This window comes from Pyrus communis, chromosome 15 (assembly GCF_963583255.1).
Source record: "Pyrus communis chromosome 15, drPyrComm1.1, whole genome shotgun sequence".
Classification (NCBI taxonomy): domain Eukaryota; kingdom Viridiplantae; phylum Streptophyta; class Magnoliopsida; order Rosales; family Rosaceae; genus Pyrus; species Pyrus communis.
In genome coordinates this window covers 16,567,094-16,584,530 of record NC_084817.1, presented here as the reverse complement: position 1 = coordinate 16,584,530, position 17,437 = coordinate 16,567,094, and the positions used below count along the sequence as shown (strand labels likewise).

Below are 17,437 nucleotides of genomic sequence, written 5' to 3'. Positions count from 1 at the left end.
TACAAGTCTAAAACATGTGAAGTCACATATAAACGCTCGTGATTGCATCATATACGCTTAGACTACATGGTTGTTTAGATTTTTAAAACCCTCCAAATATCATGAAACACAACTCCCTTCAGTTTCCATATCCTTGAACATTTGGTATTTTGTAGTAATGTACTAATGTTTCCATTAGGCTCTTATTTTGGATATGTAATACTTGAAAGACAAATGTTTTTTTCTTTTAATGTTTTGAACTAATATTTGTATGACAATATAGTATGCATATACTAATTTAGTATTATGTTTTTCATTTTTTTGGGGTTAAATTATGTTTTTCATTTTCATTATTTATTGATTTAAAATATAATTTCTTTAACGAGTCGGGTCATATTACCTGATAACATTACCGGGTCAATTTCGGGTCAAGTCAAATTACCCTTTTACATTAACAGGTGTTACACGACACGACTAGTTAAGATATCAGGTATGTCACGAAAACGACACAAACACGAAAAACACGACACGAATGCTAGGTCTACCCATGTTAATCAAATTCTTGAATTTGTGGTATTCCTTTCCTGATTTGAAAGTATCTCATTACGGATTTTGATTTCTTATGTGCAAAAAAACGCAAACGAAGTTCTAAATCAATTAGATTTCTTTCTTTTCATTTCTATTACTACTAAGTAAACGAGCCCTTAAATGAAATGTCAAAAATATCACATAGACATATAACGGTAACAAATGACATACCATTTACTCCAACCAAGATGTGAAAGCTGACGTGGAAAAGAATGCTAAGCTGATATGGATAAAGAGATATCAAAATTGGCGTTGCCTTCAAATATGGTTTTTGCTATTTCCAAAGGCATTCCACTTGCCTTATATTAAATGCTAGCATATTTAAGTATTATTTTATTATTTTTAAACCAACAACAACTCAACTTTTATTATTTTTGTTTAAAAAAAAACATAAATGAAGCAATAAATTTTGGCATATCGGGTGGAAGTGAAATATTAACAATATATTAAATTACCAAGTCATCTATCAAATTGAAATTTGATGTTTTGAATTTAACGTCTCACTTGGAATTTAACGTCTCACTTTGTTTTGAATTTGATGTTGGTTATTAATTTATAGCAACATGATCCATGCCAACCTAATAAAATTCACAAGGGCCCACTAACTTAGAGCACGTCCAGTGTAGGAATGCTCCCCATGGCAATTAGCAATTGAATCCCCTCCAATGAATAGTAACTGTTTTTAATGATCAGTAATTGTCTTTTACATCTCCACCCCTAAACTGAATAACCATGACAATAGGCAATAAAATATTAGTATTTTTTTATTTTATAAAATAATAAAAAATAATTTAAATTTAAATTTCGAATAAGATTTTTAACCGATCTCGTCACTTCATGTGTCATTATCCGAAAGTACAATTTTTGTGAATAGATTTCGAAAAGGTTTTTAACTAATTCTGTTGCGCGACATGTCCTTACCTATTTAGAATCGTTGAAAATATTGAAATGTGATGTAAGGTGGGAGAAAATGGTAAGGTATTTATAAAAAATTTAAAAAATTTAAAAAAAAAAAATTAATTTCATATTTTTAATTAGTTTTTAAAAAAAAAATATTAACTTAATTAATCTAAACCGTCGGATTACAAAAAATTTGAAATACAACAATCCAGAATGAGACATGTGGCCACCCAAACATTTCAGATTTTTTTTCTTTTTCTATAAAATTTTTAAAGCCAAAAAACAGGATCGTTGATCTGGAAATCAAACAGTCCAAATTCAAAGTGACTGAGTGGGGCTGACACGCAGGCCCCATCGTCTAAAAATCTGCTAGACACGCGGCCCCACAAACGCTCCTAATGCAAAAAAATTTATAACGTGGCTGACCTCAGCCTTGCATAACTCTTCCTCAGGCACTCGGACCTTAGACTCCCACAGCCTCCCCCTTAGCCCAATTATCCAAATGTTCCCTGTTCACCAGGCTAAAGAGCGCGCTGGAAGTGCTCTTATAGTTTTTGGTTTGGGCCACACTTGAAAACCATATTCCCACAAAAACTTAAAATATTCTCCAACAAAAATAGTCGTCCGGCTAAGGCTGCCTAACAGAGCAGATTCCCAAGTCCAGAATCCGAATTTCCAACTCTTCACTTTCCTTTGGTTGCCATTGAGGCATTTTGTAATGCAGAATAAATTCACCTGGCCATCCCATGAGATGCGCCTCGGCCCTTCCACATTCCTCAACTTTTCCAAGCATTTCTGTGCAGACTTTAACTTTATCAGGACCGGAAGACCATCCTCCGCTCCTTGCCCATCTTTCTCAGCCGCCACGTCCGCCGTTCCCACTCAAAACGATGTCGTTTCAGGTCAAACCGAGTCGACCCAGAAGACCCAGCAGCCTTTACAGGTATTGGCCACTTGTCATTGCTCCTATTTCATGGAGATTTGTTTGAGTTTGTGGTTTGAATCGAATTGGAATTTTGGGGATTTTTGTTACTGGCTAACTTAAAAATGGTAAAAAAACTTCATTTTTGTTATTTGGATTTTGGGGCTCTTTGATTTTCTTATGATCCGCAGCAGGATTAATTATTCAGGTAAAGTTAGAATCTTTGTTTACAATTTACTTTTAACTTGTAGAATGATTGTGAAGCTTTAGCCGATGTACTGCAAATTGTAAAAAATTGACTGCAATTCATCATGTTACGCAACTTAAATCCTGCTGAAGCAAGATCATAATGTAATTAACAATTTAATTAGATAATGCACTTGTATAATTAAATATAGGTTTATCATTGGATAATGGGGTTATTAGATGTCTAAATTTAGTGCCACAAAGTCCAAAGATTCATATTTTAGCATCAAGTGAAGGAGTTGCCTGTTCTGCCAACTATAAGGTCAAATACAACAACAACAATAAAACTTTACCCCATTGAGTGGGGTTGGCTGTATGAATTCTAGACGCCATAGCGCTCGGCTTTGCACCAAGTATTCCGTTATCTCAAAGTACTCCATATCTTTTCTTAAAGTCTCTTTCCCAAGTCTTCCCCTAAACGTCTGTCTTACAATTGAATTTGTAACCGGAACACTGTAGGTCTTCATTTCACATGTCAACACCACCATAACTGATTTTCTCTCCTCTTATCTTCAATTGTGACCACTCCTACTTTACCTCTCATTCATTCTTAATCATGTCCTTTCTCTTGTGCACACGTATCCAATTAAGCATTCTCATCTCCGCTATGGTCATTTTCTACACGTGTTGATGCTTGCACGCACAACATTCCATGCCGTAAAGCATTGCCGGCCTTAATCTTGTTCTTTCTCATTTTTTTGCAACTGTAAGGTCAATTATGTATTGAGTAAGAAAACCAAGTGAAAACAGTGGTGGTAATAGTAAAACAAAACAGTAAGTTATGATGAAAATTACAAAATGACTACTAGTGACCCCTAATTACAGTTATGGGGCAGTCAATTCTGGATTTCCCAGCTATATTCTAATACCGCTGCTCTGATATTAAAGGTTGAAGTTTTTTGCCTCCTAATTTGTTAGTTTGTAACTTCGTATTTTTATCTTCTTTTGTTTCTTCTTATTGGTATCCCTTCTTCTTTTTCAATTCCGGCCTTCTGTACCTCGGTTTCATGTATAAAGACTTAAACCTTGCATCGTACAACTTATTCAGTCGTACTTTTTCTATCTCTATATCAGTGCATGCTTGCTTCCAAAAGCTTTAGGCATGCTTGTAGTGCCAAATTATTTGACTTGGGGGTCATAGAGGACAATGTCATGGGATAGTCATATCTAATTGAGATGAAATATATGCGGTGGTCATGACTTATAACATGTGAATTTTTTATGTGGTTTGTGCATAAGATACCGTCTATGATTGAGCTATATGTGTAAAAGCTTATTCCCTGAATTGATCTGCAGCTGCAGAGTTGAAATCTTCCTCATGTATGTGCATTTTTTTTGTGTCAGGTGGCAAAGCGCTTGGAAAAGTTCAAGACGACAATCTTCACGCAAATGAGTAATCTCGCAATTAAACATGGAGCAATAAACCTTGGGCAAGGCTTCCCCAACTTTGATGGTCCAGAGTTTGTAAAGGAAGCAGCTATTCAGGCTGTTATAGATGGGAAGAATCAATATGCCCGCGGATATGGGGTTCCAGACCTTAACAATGCCATTGCCGAGCGATTCAAGAAGGATACTGGACTTGTTGTGGATCCTGAGAAAGAAATAACTGTCACCTCTGGGTGCACAGAAGCAATTGCAGCAACTATGCTGGGGTTGATAAATCCTGGTGACGAGGTTATCCTCTTTGCTCCTTTCTATGATTCATATGAAGCTACTCTATCCATGGCTGGTGCTAAAGTAAAGGGTATCACATTACGCCCTCCTGATTTTTCTGTTCCCATTGATGAGCTCAGGTCCACAATCTCAAAGAATACTCGTGCAATTCTTCTAAATAGTCCACATAACCCTACTGGAAAAATGTTCACTCGAGAGGAACTCGATGTGATTGCATCACTCTGCATCGAAAATGATGTGTTGGTATTCAGTGATGAAGTTTATGATAAGTTGGCCTTTGAAATGGATCACATTTCACCGGCCTCTCTTCCTGGAATGTACGAGCGTACAGTAACCATGAATTCGTTGGGGAAAACATTCTCATTGACCGGGTGGAAGATTGGTTGGGCTATAGCTCCACCACACCTGTCATGGGGAGTTCGGCAGGCACACTCTTATCTCACATTTGCGACCTCCACGCCAATGCAATGGGCAGCTGCAACCGCTCTCAGAGCTCCAGACTCCTACTATGTGGAGCTGAAAAGAGATTACCAGGCAAAGAAGGCGATTTTGGTAGAGGGATTGAAATCTGTCGGCTTCAAAGTGTATCCATCAAGTGGTACCTACTTTGTGGTTGTTGATCACACACCTTTTGGACTGGAAAATGATGTTGCATTTTGCGAGTATCTGATCAAGGAAGTTGGAGTGGTGGCAATCCCCACCAGCGTATTTTACTTAAACCCGGAAGATGGAAAGAATCTAGTAAGGTTTACGTTCTGCAAAGACGAAGGAACTCTTAGGGCCGCCGTTGACAGGATGAAGGAAAAGTTGAGAAGATAATTCGAATGAGCTGTTAGAATAAGTGAAACTCAAACTTGTAGCAAGTATCTGAATGCAAGGGATCTTATCCCTGTGCCCTGCAGTTTGAAGCCACGTTTTTTCAGACATCTTATAAATAAGATTATTTAGCTGTGTGGAATTTTACTGGCTTGTGATAATATCTTGCTCTGAGCAACCCTTTCATGTTTGGTTGGAAATGTTTTTTCCGATTACTTTTGTACAGCAACACTCTCAATTCGAGTGCATTTAGTAAGATTATTATTTGGTATGTTCCAGTGCATATTGTTTATACACCTAGATCATCATTTTCAAATTGCAAAAAAAATAGCAAATGAAGTTTTACCAGAGTGGCAGAAAGCAATTTTCTTTATCCACCTTGATACAAGTTTGATTCCCACCGATCCCCTCTCCCATAACAACTAACAGTTAAACTCATTAACACCATTGTTTGTAAAGTTAAATTAAAAAATAAAAAATAAAAAACAAATTGCAAAAAATCTTGTAACAAAGTTTATATTTCTAATCAACTAGCGCTTGAAAGCCCTGAAGAGGAGTACCACCTTTATTACATGTTGGTAGCTTTTATTTTATTTTTGTGAGAAATGTTCTTCGTACAATAGACATGTTTTCCTTTTTATTTTTGAATAGTAGAAGCTTCATTCAGAACAAAGCCCGAAAGGAGTCTAAGTCCCGATCCACAACAGGACTGAGTTTTTTTTTTTTGGAGAACTTCAACGAAAAATTACTGGTACTATTCATTTTAACTAAAAATCATAAATTTACACTAAAAATTCTATTCTGGTATTATTTACTTTACTTTTTATTTTGTCCTTATCGTTAAAACTCTAAGTTTTCAAGCCCTTTTCATTAGGTTTTTTTTTTTTTTTTAAGTAAAAAGTTTGTAAGAAACAATCATTAATGTCTATTGATTATGCATGTCAAACGTAACTAATGGCTAAAACACGATAAAAGATTCATGACACTTTCACAATTATTCATTAGGAATACAATACAAAGTAAAGATAATACTCTTCTTAATTGGTTTTCATGTTGTGGTTAAAGTAAATAGAAAAGAAAATTGACAAATGTAATTTAAGAAGAGAGAGAGAGATGAGAGTTTTAAGTTCGAATCTCGTAAATGGTGAATTCGACACCAAATTAGGTTACCTATTGTGTGGCTTAACCAAACTCTTCGTCTCCTGGTGTAAAAATATCAATGTACTAAAAGAGAGAGAGCGAGAGAGAGGGAGAGAGTTGAGAGTAGATTTGTAGTTAGATATGCCCAAATTACTGTTTGATTCCAAATTGGAGTTCAAAACATGAATATTTTTTTAGTTATGCATATTTATGTGTTTAGTAATATTTATCTAGTGACTGAAGTACAACTGCAAAATCATATAATTCCCTAGTATATTCCTTAGCTCACTTACCACCCGCACAGAAAGACACAATCCAAAAACATCTCTAACTCCTCTCATTAAAACCCTTATAAATTCTCACTACGCACACTCTATTCAATAATTTGAGTTTAGAAACAAACAAATTAATCTGAAAGTGAGAGTGAGAGAGAGAGAAATTCACAGGCCTTCGTGATGGCGCTTGAACTCCTGAGCCAGCTGGACTCGGCCAAAACAAAATTTTACCATTTTACGGCGGTGGTGATTTCAGGTATGGGCTTCTTCACAGACTCATACGACCTATTCTGCATCTCACTTGTCACCAAGCTCCTTGGCCGCATTTATTACCATGTTCCGGGGTCTTCAAAGCCAGGCAGTCTACCCCCAAATGTGGCGTGCGCGGTCAATGGAGTTTCCCTATGCGGAACCCTTGTCGGTCAGCTCTTCTTTGGGTGGCTGGGCGACAAGCTCGGCCGGAAGCGTGTTTACGGCATAACCCTAATGCTCATGGTGGGTTGTTCTATTTGTTCCGGCCTTTCTTTGGGTAGCTCCCCAACTTCTGTCATGGCCACTTTATGCTTTTTCCGATTTTGGCTAGGGTTTGGTATTGGCGGTGATTACCCACTTTCGGCCACGATCATGGCGGAGTACTCCAACAAAAAGAGCCGAGGGGCGTTTATAGCCGCTGTTTTTGCTATGCAAGGGTTTGGGATCTTGGCTGGTGGGCTGGTGGCTATTGTGGTTTCTGCTATCTTTGGTTCTTTATACCATGCTGAGCCCTACTCCGTGGATCCACACGGGTCGACTGTCCCCCAGGCGGACTATGTGTGGAGGATTATTCTCATGTTCGGAGCAGTCCCAGCCTTGTTGACTTTCTACTCCCGAATGAAGATGCCGGAGACCCCTCGTTACACTGCCCTGGTAGCCAAGGATCAAAGCAAGGCGTGCCAAGACATGACTAAAGTGTTGCACATTGAAATCAAAGAGCTGCAACAAGAAGAGCATGCCCATATTAACAAGTCCTCAAGTTTTGGTCTATTTTCCCAAGAGTTTCTTCAGCGGCACGGCAAACATTTATTGGGCACGGCCACCTGTTGGTTCTTGCTAGACATTGCTTACTACAGCCAAAACCTTTTCCAGAAGGACATCTTCAGCGCCGTGGGATGGCTGCCGTCAGCAAGCTCTATGAGTGCCCTAGATGAGCTTTTCAAAATCGCTAGGGCACAAACCCTAATAGCCCTATGCGGCACAGTTCCAGGATACTGGGCCACGGTCTTCCTCATTGATTACATTGGCCGGTTTGCAATTCAGCTAATTGGGTTCTTTTTCATGACTGTTTTCATGCTAGTCTTGGCAATTCCATATGAGCACTGGTCTAGACCTCAATACAATATTGGATTTATTGTCATATATGGCCTAACATTTTTCTTTGCCAATTTTGGACCCAATGCTACAACGTTTGTTGTGCCGGCGGAGATTTTCCCAGCTAGGCTTCGGTCCACTTGTCATGGGATTTCAGCGGCTTCGGGCAAGTTGGGAGCGATTATAGGGGCTTTCGGGTTTCTGTATGCAGCCCAGAATCAAGACCCGGCTAAGGCTGATCCAGGGTACCCAGCTGGAATTGGAATGAAGAATGCTCTCTTTGTGCTTGCAGGAATCAATGTTATTGGGTTCTTCTTTACGTTTTTGGTGCCAGAGTCTAAGGGAAAATCACTGGAGGAGATGTCAAGAGAAAACAAAGATGAAGCTGAAGTGCAGACCAGCAGAGTTTAGTTTTTTTTTAAGGAATTTGCGTGTGTAAGAATTTGAGTTAAGTTTTTAGGTTTACTTTTTCTTAGTTTTGCTCTAGATATATAGTTTCCTTTTGTTAGTTCTCAATAATTTGATTGCTCAGTTGGTGTAGTACATCTTGAAGATTGGAATTAATGAAGGATCAGAGTCCTTTTTATCATGTGGCGAATGTCTTGAATTTTTTTTATTTTTCTTATCGTCAGGTTCCAAATTAGTGAATATTTATTGTCTTTAAAGTTCTTTTGCATTGACTGATGAAACCAAAGCAATTTCATTCATTAATTTATGTAGAAAAGGAAATTCGGGAAGAGATAATTTTCACTATACTGATAAACGTATAAACAGATGAAAGATGTATATTTGGTATCTAGAAGTTTACAATAATCTCATCTCTAAATATTTATCTCATAACCTTATCGCTATTATCATCTAAGGATATGATTTTATCAGGAAGTGTGGTTGAAGACAAGGACTGTGATGCTTGTTTGCTCGTCTAACAATATTACCGATCGTCTAACAATATTATTGCTTTTGGGAGCAGATTAAAAGAACCCAAAATTTAGACAAACTGCTCTAAAATTACATGAGATGAGATTATACAGTATAATTACAATCTCTGGTTTAGTTATGATCAATGGTTACAATTGTTTATTAATCAATCTTTTAACCTTACACAGTAGAATTACAATCTCTGGTTTAGTTATGATCAATGGTTACAATTGTTTATTAATCAATCTTTTAACCGTACGTATATTATGTATGAGCAAGTGATAATCTGCTCATATAAATCATTATATGAAGTCTTCTTTGTACTTTGAAAAAGATTTTGAGTGTAACTATAATACGGTCTCCACGTGCATTGATTTTATTTGTACATAACTGACTAATAATATGTAGCATGCGTCCATTTACCTGGTACCATACAGGAGAAGAAAAAAGTGTATTTATTCGGTCAAAAATATAACAGTACTATCTTAACAAACAATGCCAGATCAACCAAAGTCTAGCTTTTTAACTACATGCAGCCGATCAATTTGACTAACTGTACACCATAGTCCTGGATTTTTTCTGACTCTCTGAGGCTTCTGAATTTTGTTGCTGCGTACAATGTATAGCTAGGTTAAGATGTAGAAAAGGATATTTCACATTTCTTTTTTTAGCATTATATATATATATATATATATGTATGTATGTATGTATGTATATGGTTGAGAACTTAGAGAGTTAGAGAGCTTCAGAACTCTATATGATGCACATGCAGTAGTACTGTTTATATAGGAAACCAATCCTGATTATGCAGTGTGTGTGTATATTTTGGAATACAATATATGGTAGTTTGGACCATCCTCTACAAAGTAATGCTAGCTAGAAAATAATGATAATAGCCAACTAATGAGCTTCAGCCTCAGGTATGTGTTCAGAAGAATGTAAAGAATTATCACATGGAGGTGTATAATTGCTAAATGTGTGTCAAATTGGATGCAGAGGTGAATTCCTTTTTGAGATGGTGATATATAGAAGAGCCCAGGCCAGCCCAAACCCATTTATCAGTAATCACAATAATATTTTTTTATTTTTTATGTACTTCAATGATCCAAATTCTCTACTTTTACATTCATTATTCAAAGATGTTAACTGGGCACGTCCAGAATCACTTCTCGTATAAAGCAAATGAGAAAGTGTTTTTCATAAAATTACTTAAAAAAATTATAAAGAAGCACATGAGAAGTATATGTCTATAAAATTACTTTAAAAATTCATAGAGAAGTGCTGGAACTTAATTCGTGCGCCACCATGAATTGAGGAGGCACGAACTCAAGTAACTTGCAAGAAACAACCATGAGCAAGCTGATTGTGTCCATATCCGAATCAGATCACGTGCCTTACTGAACAAGTATGGTTATTATGGTAGAGTCACTCAGACTTCTCTTATTGCCTAGGACCAGGGTGATGGTGGAAGCACTGCTACGTTTGATACAACTCTGCTTGGAGTTACTGAGTCCATGATTGGACTTCTAAGGTAACGTTATTCCAATCAGCCTTTCCCTTACCCTAGAAAATCATGGTCCCACAATTGCCCCTAATTATGCATAAACCCTTTTAGAGTAAGCGAAATACATATCGTTTGATCTTTTTTTTGTTTTGCGGTAGTCTAACTACTGCACTATACTACACAAGAGGCTATCATAGTAGTGGAAAAATCGACAAGAAACCCCAATTACTATCGGATTTTTGGTAAAAATCCAACATCAAATCGTGCAATGTCGGATTGGAGAACCGACACCATTGCTAGCGTCACAAAAAGGGTATTGATGTCGGTTAGTCCCCTTAATCCGCCACCAAGAAGCAAAGTAATACAAAAAAAAAAAAACAACAGCGTCGATTAAAAGTGACATCTAAACTTACGTCGGTTAGAAGCGACATTGAATTTTGACATGCTAGAGGTCCTAACTGACATCAAGCAACAATGAAAGAATTAAAATATCAAACCTAGTTTCAGTCCTAACCGACATCACGTAACAGTTAAACAAATAAAATACCCAAACTACCACTGCTACAAAATGGACTTATTGTGTCACTGGGTGATGTCGCTTTAATATAATATAGTGGTGGATAAGATATTTGTGACACCTACTGAATATGATGTCGAATTTACTGTCGCTTGTAAGCGTCATAAACTATCTATGTCGCTTTTAACCGACGTAAACATTTAATGTCGTTTATAACCGACATACATTTTAATAATTTTTAAATAATGGTGTCACTTAAAAAAAATAGTGTCGCTTTTAAGTGACATAAAGTATTGGTGTTGCTTCTAGCCAACATTAATTATTGTTTTTAAATATTTTAAAGCCTGCGTTGATTCTGAGCCACATAGATTTTAGTTTTTTTTTAATATTTTGAAACCTGGTGTTGGTCGTAAGCGACAGATTGATAGTCTTTATATACTCTTCCCCGTGTTTTCTTTTTCCTCTCTTGCATCTTTCTTAATGATGAGTTTATGAGGTGGTACGCAACTAGGGCGGGCAAAAGAGTTGTGTCTGTCGTTTTCGTGTAACACATGTTATCTTAATGAGTTATGTCGTGTCTCATCCATTATCTTAACGGGTCCTTAACAAGTCGGGTCACTTTACCCAACAGGTAAAGTGACCCAACCCATTATGACCCATTAAGAAAAATATTTTTTTCTTTCTTAAATTCGCACATACCACACATTGCCACATAAATATTACTTCAAACCATTAAAACACATTTGTCGTTTAAGTACTACATATACACTCGAAAATAAGAGTCTAATAAACAATCATCCATACACTACTAGTTTATTACAAAATGTTAAATATGCAAGGATATGCAAAATGAAATAGTTTTATTTTCAAGGTTGTGAAGCTTTTCTCAAAAGTTTAAACCTTGCCAATAAAACTCAAAGCTTGCATGTTATTCCTTTTACAAAATCCTCAATTTTCAACGATCATCATGAGTTGACATAAGATTTTGTAGTATCCACTTCTGTAAATATTTTAAATTGACGATCAAATTAGTTCATTGTATTCATATAGGATCAAGGAGTGTAGCTGTAAAAAATCATCAAAATCGACGCTCAACATGTCATCAATTGTATGAACTGATCAACAATCAATCTTACCAAAGACATAAATTGATACAGTTTTAATACGTTATAATTGTAGTGTAAAATAAGAAAATTAAAATTTCATGGTCATTTTGATACAAGTTGCCTACTGATGCTAGTGAAACGGATGAACCAACATACATGTGTGTGAAAGATCCATAAAAATAAACGGACGTGTGTATAATTAATGCAGGTAAACAAGAACACTTAACATTATCCCTTTTTTTTTGTTCCAAAAAAAAAAAAAAAGACACATTATCGTTTTTAAGTTACAAAGTATTTATTAAATTCATTAATTGTCCAAAAATATATACAAGTGAAGTGATTTGACAATATGTCTCACATAATTATATTATTTATGCGAGATTACATCAAAACCATGTAATTAGCATGGCGCCAGCTACAGTGACATTTATAGTTGATTACATGAGATTTTTTTTTTTTTTTTTTTGACAAACAATATCGTTAATGATTTAAATAATTAGTTGTTTGAGAGAAAGATAATCACTGAAAATTCAACTTGCACTGTTATAGATAGACACAATTATTTTTTGCTATCCCGGTAAAGCGCTATCAACTTATATGAGATTTTTCGATGTTAACTTTTGGGTGTTGTTTGTAGTGCAGGTATAGTGCAGGTAGCCCACAAATTTTGAAAACGAAGATCTACTTACATGATTATACATGGACTAAGGAAAAGCAAATTTACCAAAGGATGACGTTTGGTTTCGTAAAATAACGATATTTTCTATTTCATTTGGTCAACAAAGCTATAATTTATTACTTTGTCACTTGGTAGGAGAAAGAACAAGCAAAGGTTCGGCCGTGCATGCAGCTATAAAATTTGAAATTGTGCTTGAACATAGAATTTAGGTCAAATTTTTAAAGCCATGTTTTTATTTTTCTATATATCTATGCAATATGTGACAACTTATTTTTGTGTTTGTCTAGTTCGTTACGTCGGTTATGCATATGACCAAAATTCATCGTACAGTAAGTTTAACGTAATGCGAGAATACGACATAGTAAACATACGATTTTAGAGGAAAATTTTATGTCTCTCTTTTTTCAATTGGATCATTTGGACTTTATTTTAATTTTATTTCTTTATTGGATTGGTTCCCATCCTTAACCCTTATGCATGATTGTGATTTATGGTTTATTTGTTGATTGATGCGAGGTATACTTATCTGCCATTTCCATAAGGGACACTTCGGAAATTGGTAGGGCAGATAAGTGTCTTGCCTCGCACTTATCTGCCATAAGGGACACTCCGCGGCTTAGCCACGGATTTGAAATGTAAACATCTCTGTGAAATCTCTAATTAACTTTGATTTGTAATGTCTTGGTTGTTTTACAGGTTGTAGCTCTTAATTAGTATCCTATTGTTATTTCTCTCTATATAAAGAATGGTAAGAGAAAAGGTACGAAATCAAAAAAAAAGTTTTTGTTTTTATACTTTTTCAAGAAAGAAAGGCTTCATCGAGAACACGTCTTAAAATGATCGTTGAACACGTACAATTACTCCGGAATCACCCATGTCAGGTAAATTTAATTGCTCGCATGCGTAAAAATTCGAATTCCAAATATTCAAATGTATGAGTCACTAGTTGTACGTGTTTCTGTTCTTTGTCAACATTTGTTTGTCAATACTGCGTACCATCTTAAAAAAATAAAGTGAAAACGAAGGTTTGAAAAGTAGCTAGCAAATTTCACATTAATGTGTAATATTATTGGTGTTGCTTTTGGCATATGGTAGGTGCAAAATGGTGCTCAATTCTTACATGCAGAAGCCTGTTAAGTATACAAATTATAATACGAAGCATCATAATGCATGAAAATTTGACAAATTATTAGACATGGTTTTGGGAAATTTTCCAAAAAAATATAGGAGGGTGGTCCCCACTTGCATTGCATATTGGATTTAACTTTTCTGGTTACACCCAATTCCGACTGAACACATGTCCAAATTTTTATTAAAAAAATCAAAATTTAGACACGTATCCAACTAGATTTGGATGTAAGCAGCAGCTGCTAAATTTGCAAAAACCAGGTCCAGTTCTTGCATATTTGCATGCTTACATATAAATATTTTACTATTTTTCCCGGTGAGTTGTGGCAGATCTCACCATTTATTTACTTTCTTTTCTATGCAACGTGATACCCCAAGTAACTTTTACTTTGTACACTTGAACCAGTAATTTGCATCTCCAAGAATTAATATCAATCAATCAATTAAGTTAATTAAAAATATCGAAAGGTCACTTTATAGTTTGTACACGTCTAATTTTAATTTTTTTACTTGTTAATAAGACATTTTAAATTTAATTCTCAACAATTCAATATCAATTTATCATAACTGACTTATTTTTTTATTTAACTTAAATTTTCTAACACAATATTTTGATGAGAAATTGCGTAACAGGTGAACACAGCTCGGAAGGACGGTGACGTGGAGATGGCACGTGCCGGCCTGCACAGTATAATGAAAAGGAGCCGAAGCCGAATCTAAGATCCGACGACCACATCTATCCCGTCAAGATCGGGACTATCCCATAACCAGTCTAATCCAACGGCCCATACCTTATCGTCGACCTCGACCGTCTGATGAGAATCTGACGGTTCATATTAAATATCACTCCCTCTCTCTCCCCAATGCAGCATCAATAAAATCAAAAGGCTGGAAGCCGGTCCAGTTCTCCAGACAAAAACTCCAGACTCACACACACACACACACACTCTCTCTCTCTCTCTCTCTCTCTCTCTCTCTCTCCCCCCCCCCCCTTCCTCTTCTCGGTTTTGAATCTTCAGAAGAGTTGGTTGTTTTTCAGTTGGTTCTAAATTGCGCTGGCGGTGGGTCCAGCGGTAAGTTAATGTGCGCCGTGAGTGTTTTGCGCGCGAGATGCCGCCGGTGTGCTCGATAATACCAGCCACGTTAGTTATAAGAATCTGACGGTTGGTGTTGAACCAGTCTATCAGTCGGTTTTCTAAATGGACGGTCAGAAAGGCCAGGCGAACCTCACGAGGACCCAGTCGTCGCTGCTGCGGTCGTCGCCGACGATTCGATCCTCCATTCACAGCCTCAACTCCGTCACGGAGGAGGACGTCGCCGCCGCCAACGAAAACAACCACCACCACCACGATGAAGAAGAGCTGAGGCCCAAGAATTACAATCCCGGGCTGACCCACCAGAAATCCGGGTCGACCCGGATCAGCCACCAGCACCTACCGATGGCCTCCATCACACTCTTCATCCTCTTCAGCTTCTCCGGCTTCTTCTTCTTCTTCTACCTCCGCCGCGAAGAAATACCCACCTCCGAAAACCTCCTTCTGGCTCTGACCTTCGTCGCGGTCACGCTTTTCTTAGCGAACAAGAACAAGGGTCTGATCAACCACAGCGTCTCCGTCCTCAAGCACTCCTGGGACGAGAATGCGAAGCGGTGCCGCTTCCACCGGTTCTATAAGACCAACAGCAGCACGAAGCCGGTCCAGTGGTTCATCGGGTCGGACTCGAACCCGAACAAGACCCGGATGGAGAAGGAGATCTTAAGGGAAGGGGTCGAATTCTACAGCAATGGGGATTTCTACGAGGGTGAATTTCACAATGGGCAGTGCAATGGCAGTGGGGTCTATAATTACTTCGTCAACGGCAGATACGAGGGGGATTGGATCGACGGCCGATACGACGGCTACGGGATTGAGGGCTGGGCGAGAGGGAGCAGATACAAGGGGCAATACAGGCAAGGATTGAGGCATGGTTATGGGGTTTATAGATTCTCGGCGGGGGATTCGTATGCAGGGGAGTGGTGCAATGGGCAGAGCCACGGCGTCGGAGTGCAGACTTGCTCCGATGGCAGCTGCTATGTTGGTGAATTCAAGTATGGCGCCAAGCACGGCCTCGGTTGCTACCATTTCAGGTCAGTTCTTCGGTTCCTGATTTCGAAGATTTTCGGGGTTTCGCCATTGATTTTGATTTCGTATTTTTTATTTGAGTTGGGTTTTGGGTTACCAATTTTAGGTTATTTTCTTTTTTACTTTATTTGAACTGTTCATGGTGGATGAAACAGTGAAATCTGGTTGTTGTGTGGTTGGTTGTTTGTGGGTATCCATTTAATACATCTGAACAAGTCTCTGTTTCGTTCTTACATTTTATGGTCAAGAATTTCATTTTGTTAACCAACTTTTTGAGATTTGTCTTCTTAATTGTGCATTTATGAGCAAATTCGTATTTGAACTCCCTTGAGCAAATTGAAGTTTCTTGCTGCAATGCAATTTAATTGATGAATTCGGTTCTGTTTGCAGAAATGGAGATAGATACGCCGGAGAATACTTCGGAGACAAAATGCATGGATTCGGCATCTACCACTTTGCCAACGGTCATTGTTACGAGGGGTCATGGCACGAAGGTCGTAATCTAGGCTATGGCGTTTACACTTTCCGAAATGGCAATGCAAGATGCGGTTTGTGGGACGGTGGCACCCTTAAGCACCCTCTTCTGCCGCTTACCGATGCACTTGTTCGAGCTGTTCAGGTATTTTTATTGTCTCATTCAAACTGGTACTTAGAACACATCACAGTTCCATGGTTAACACATACTTAATTCATTCATTGCTCATTCTTTATCTTTTAATGGAATTTTGCAGGCTGCTGGGAAAGCTGCGGAGAATGCTGTCAACCTCCAGCGGGTGGATGAACAAGTGAACAAGGCAGTCATGGCCGCAAACAGAGCTGCCACTGCCGCCAGAGTTGCTGCTGTTAAAGCCGTTCAAAACGGAATGGACGGAAAATTTTGTGATACGAATGTCTAAAAGACATTTTTCTTTCAGTAGTGTAAATTTTTCACTAATTTGAAGTGTGCTTTCGAAAATGTCAACCCGGCGAGCAAACGCTCATCGGAGGTTGAGAGAGAGCCTGTGTTAGAGGGCTTGGATCATCACACTGTAACTTGTACATACACCATGTATATCAAATGGAAGAAGAGATTTCAGACAAGTTTTTGCACCTTTGCCCTTTGTGATGCATTTTTCTTCCGCATCAAGTTACATTATTGTGTTGTTGCAATCATGAGACCAAGTGTTCGATCCCAGTTTGTCTCTTATTCTGTAGCATCATCATCATCATCCTCATCGGCTTATCGTCAATGCCAGGGCCTTATAAAAGCGTACCGATTGGTACCACAAAACCATATCTTAAATTTTGGGGTACTTTACAAGAATGGGAATGTCTAGTGTACTAGCTCACTGCCCTACCCCGCGACGATGTATTTCGGGGCTAGAGAAATTATTCGTCTCTGAAATTTTTATTGAGTGGACATAAATTGGCAAATACAAATAGCTCTTGATCTAGCAATACTTATTCTCCTCGGTTAGTAAAGGAAAACATAAATTGGAAGGTGAATGCCGAAACTAAGGTTCGTTATTGGACCCCCAAAAAGTAGTTTTCACTTCTCATCCAACTATTTAAAAACCTAGTTCAACATACCAATTATTG

General features: G+C 37.7%; 3 protein-coding genes across 3 annotated transcripts; all 3 read left to right on the top strand.

Annotated features, from left to right (window-relative positions):
* The first annotated feature begins 2,070 nt into the window (after nucleotides 1–2,070).
* Nucleotides 2,071–5,396, top strand: LOC137717941 (uncharacterized). Its single transcript, XM_068457451.1, has 2 exons — nucleotides 2,071–2,410; nucleotides 3,980–5,396. The coding sequence occupies exons 1-2, from the start codon at nucleotides 2,186–2,188 to the stop codon at nucleotides 5,126–5,128; spliced, it is 1,374 nt and encodes a 457-aa protein (XP_068313552.1). The 5' UTR covers nucleotides 2,071–2,185; the 3' UTR covers nucleotides 5,129–5,396.
* Nucleotides 5,397–6,720: 1,324 nt separating this feature from the next.
* LOC137718754 (probable inorganic phosphate transporter 1-4) lies at nucleotides 6,721–8,298 on the top strand. Its single transcript, XM_068458291.1, has one exon. It carries the CDS (start codon nucleotides 6,721–6,723, stop codon nucleotides 8,296–8,298), a length of 1,578 nt encoding a protein of 525 aa, XP_068314392.1.
* Nucleotides 8,299–14,732: 6,434 nt separating this feature from the next.
* Nucleotides 14,733–17,007, top strand: LOC137718401 (uncharacterized). Its single transcript, XM_068457941.1, has 3 exons — nucleotides 14,733–15,864; nucleotides 16,250–16,478; nucleotides 16,591–17,007. The coding sequence occupies exons 1-3, from the start codon at nucleotides 14,939–14,941 to the stop codon at nucleotides 16,753–16,755; spliced, it is 1,320 nt and encodes a 439-aa protein (XP_068314042.1). The 5' UTR covers nucleotides 14,733–14,938; the 3' UTR covers nucleotides 16,756–17,007.
* Nucleotides 17,008–17,437: the final 430 nt, after the last annotated feature.

Coding starts and splice junctions, on each gene's coding strand:
- LOC137718754 (XM_068458291.1), top strand. CDS start 6,721: ATGGCGCTTGAACTCCTGAGCCAGCTGGACTCGGCCAAAACAAAATTT.
- LOC137717941 (XM_068457451.1), top strand. CDS start 2,186: ATGCAGAATAAATTCACCTGGCCATCCCATGAGATGCGCCTCGGCCCT. Junction 2,411..3,979: donor AGACCCAGCAGCCTTTACAG/GTATTGGCCACT, acceptor TTTTTGTGTCAG/GTGGCAAAGCGCTTGGAAAA.
- LOC137718401 (XM_068457941.1), top strand. CDS start 14,939: ATGGACGGTCAGAAAGGCCAGGCGAACCTCACGAGGACCCAGTCGTCG. Junction 15,865..16,249: donor CTCGGTTGCTACCATTTCAG/GTCAGTTCTTCG, acceptor TTCTGTTTGCAG/AAATGGAGATAGATACGCCG. Junction 16,479..16,590: donor CACTTGTTCGAGCTGTTCAG/GTATTTTTATTG, acceptor GGAATTTTGCAG/GCTGCTGGGAAAGCTGCGGA.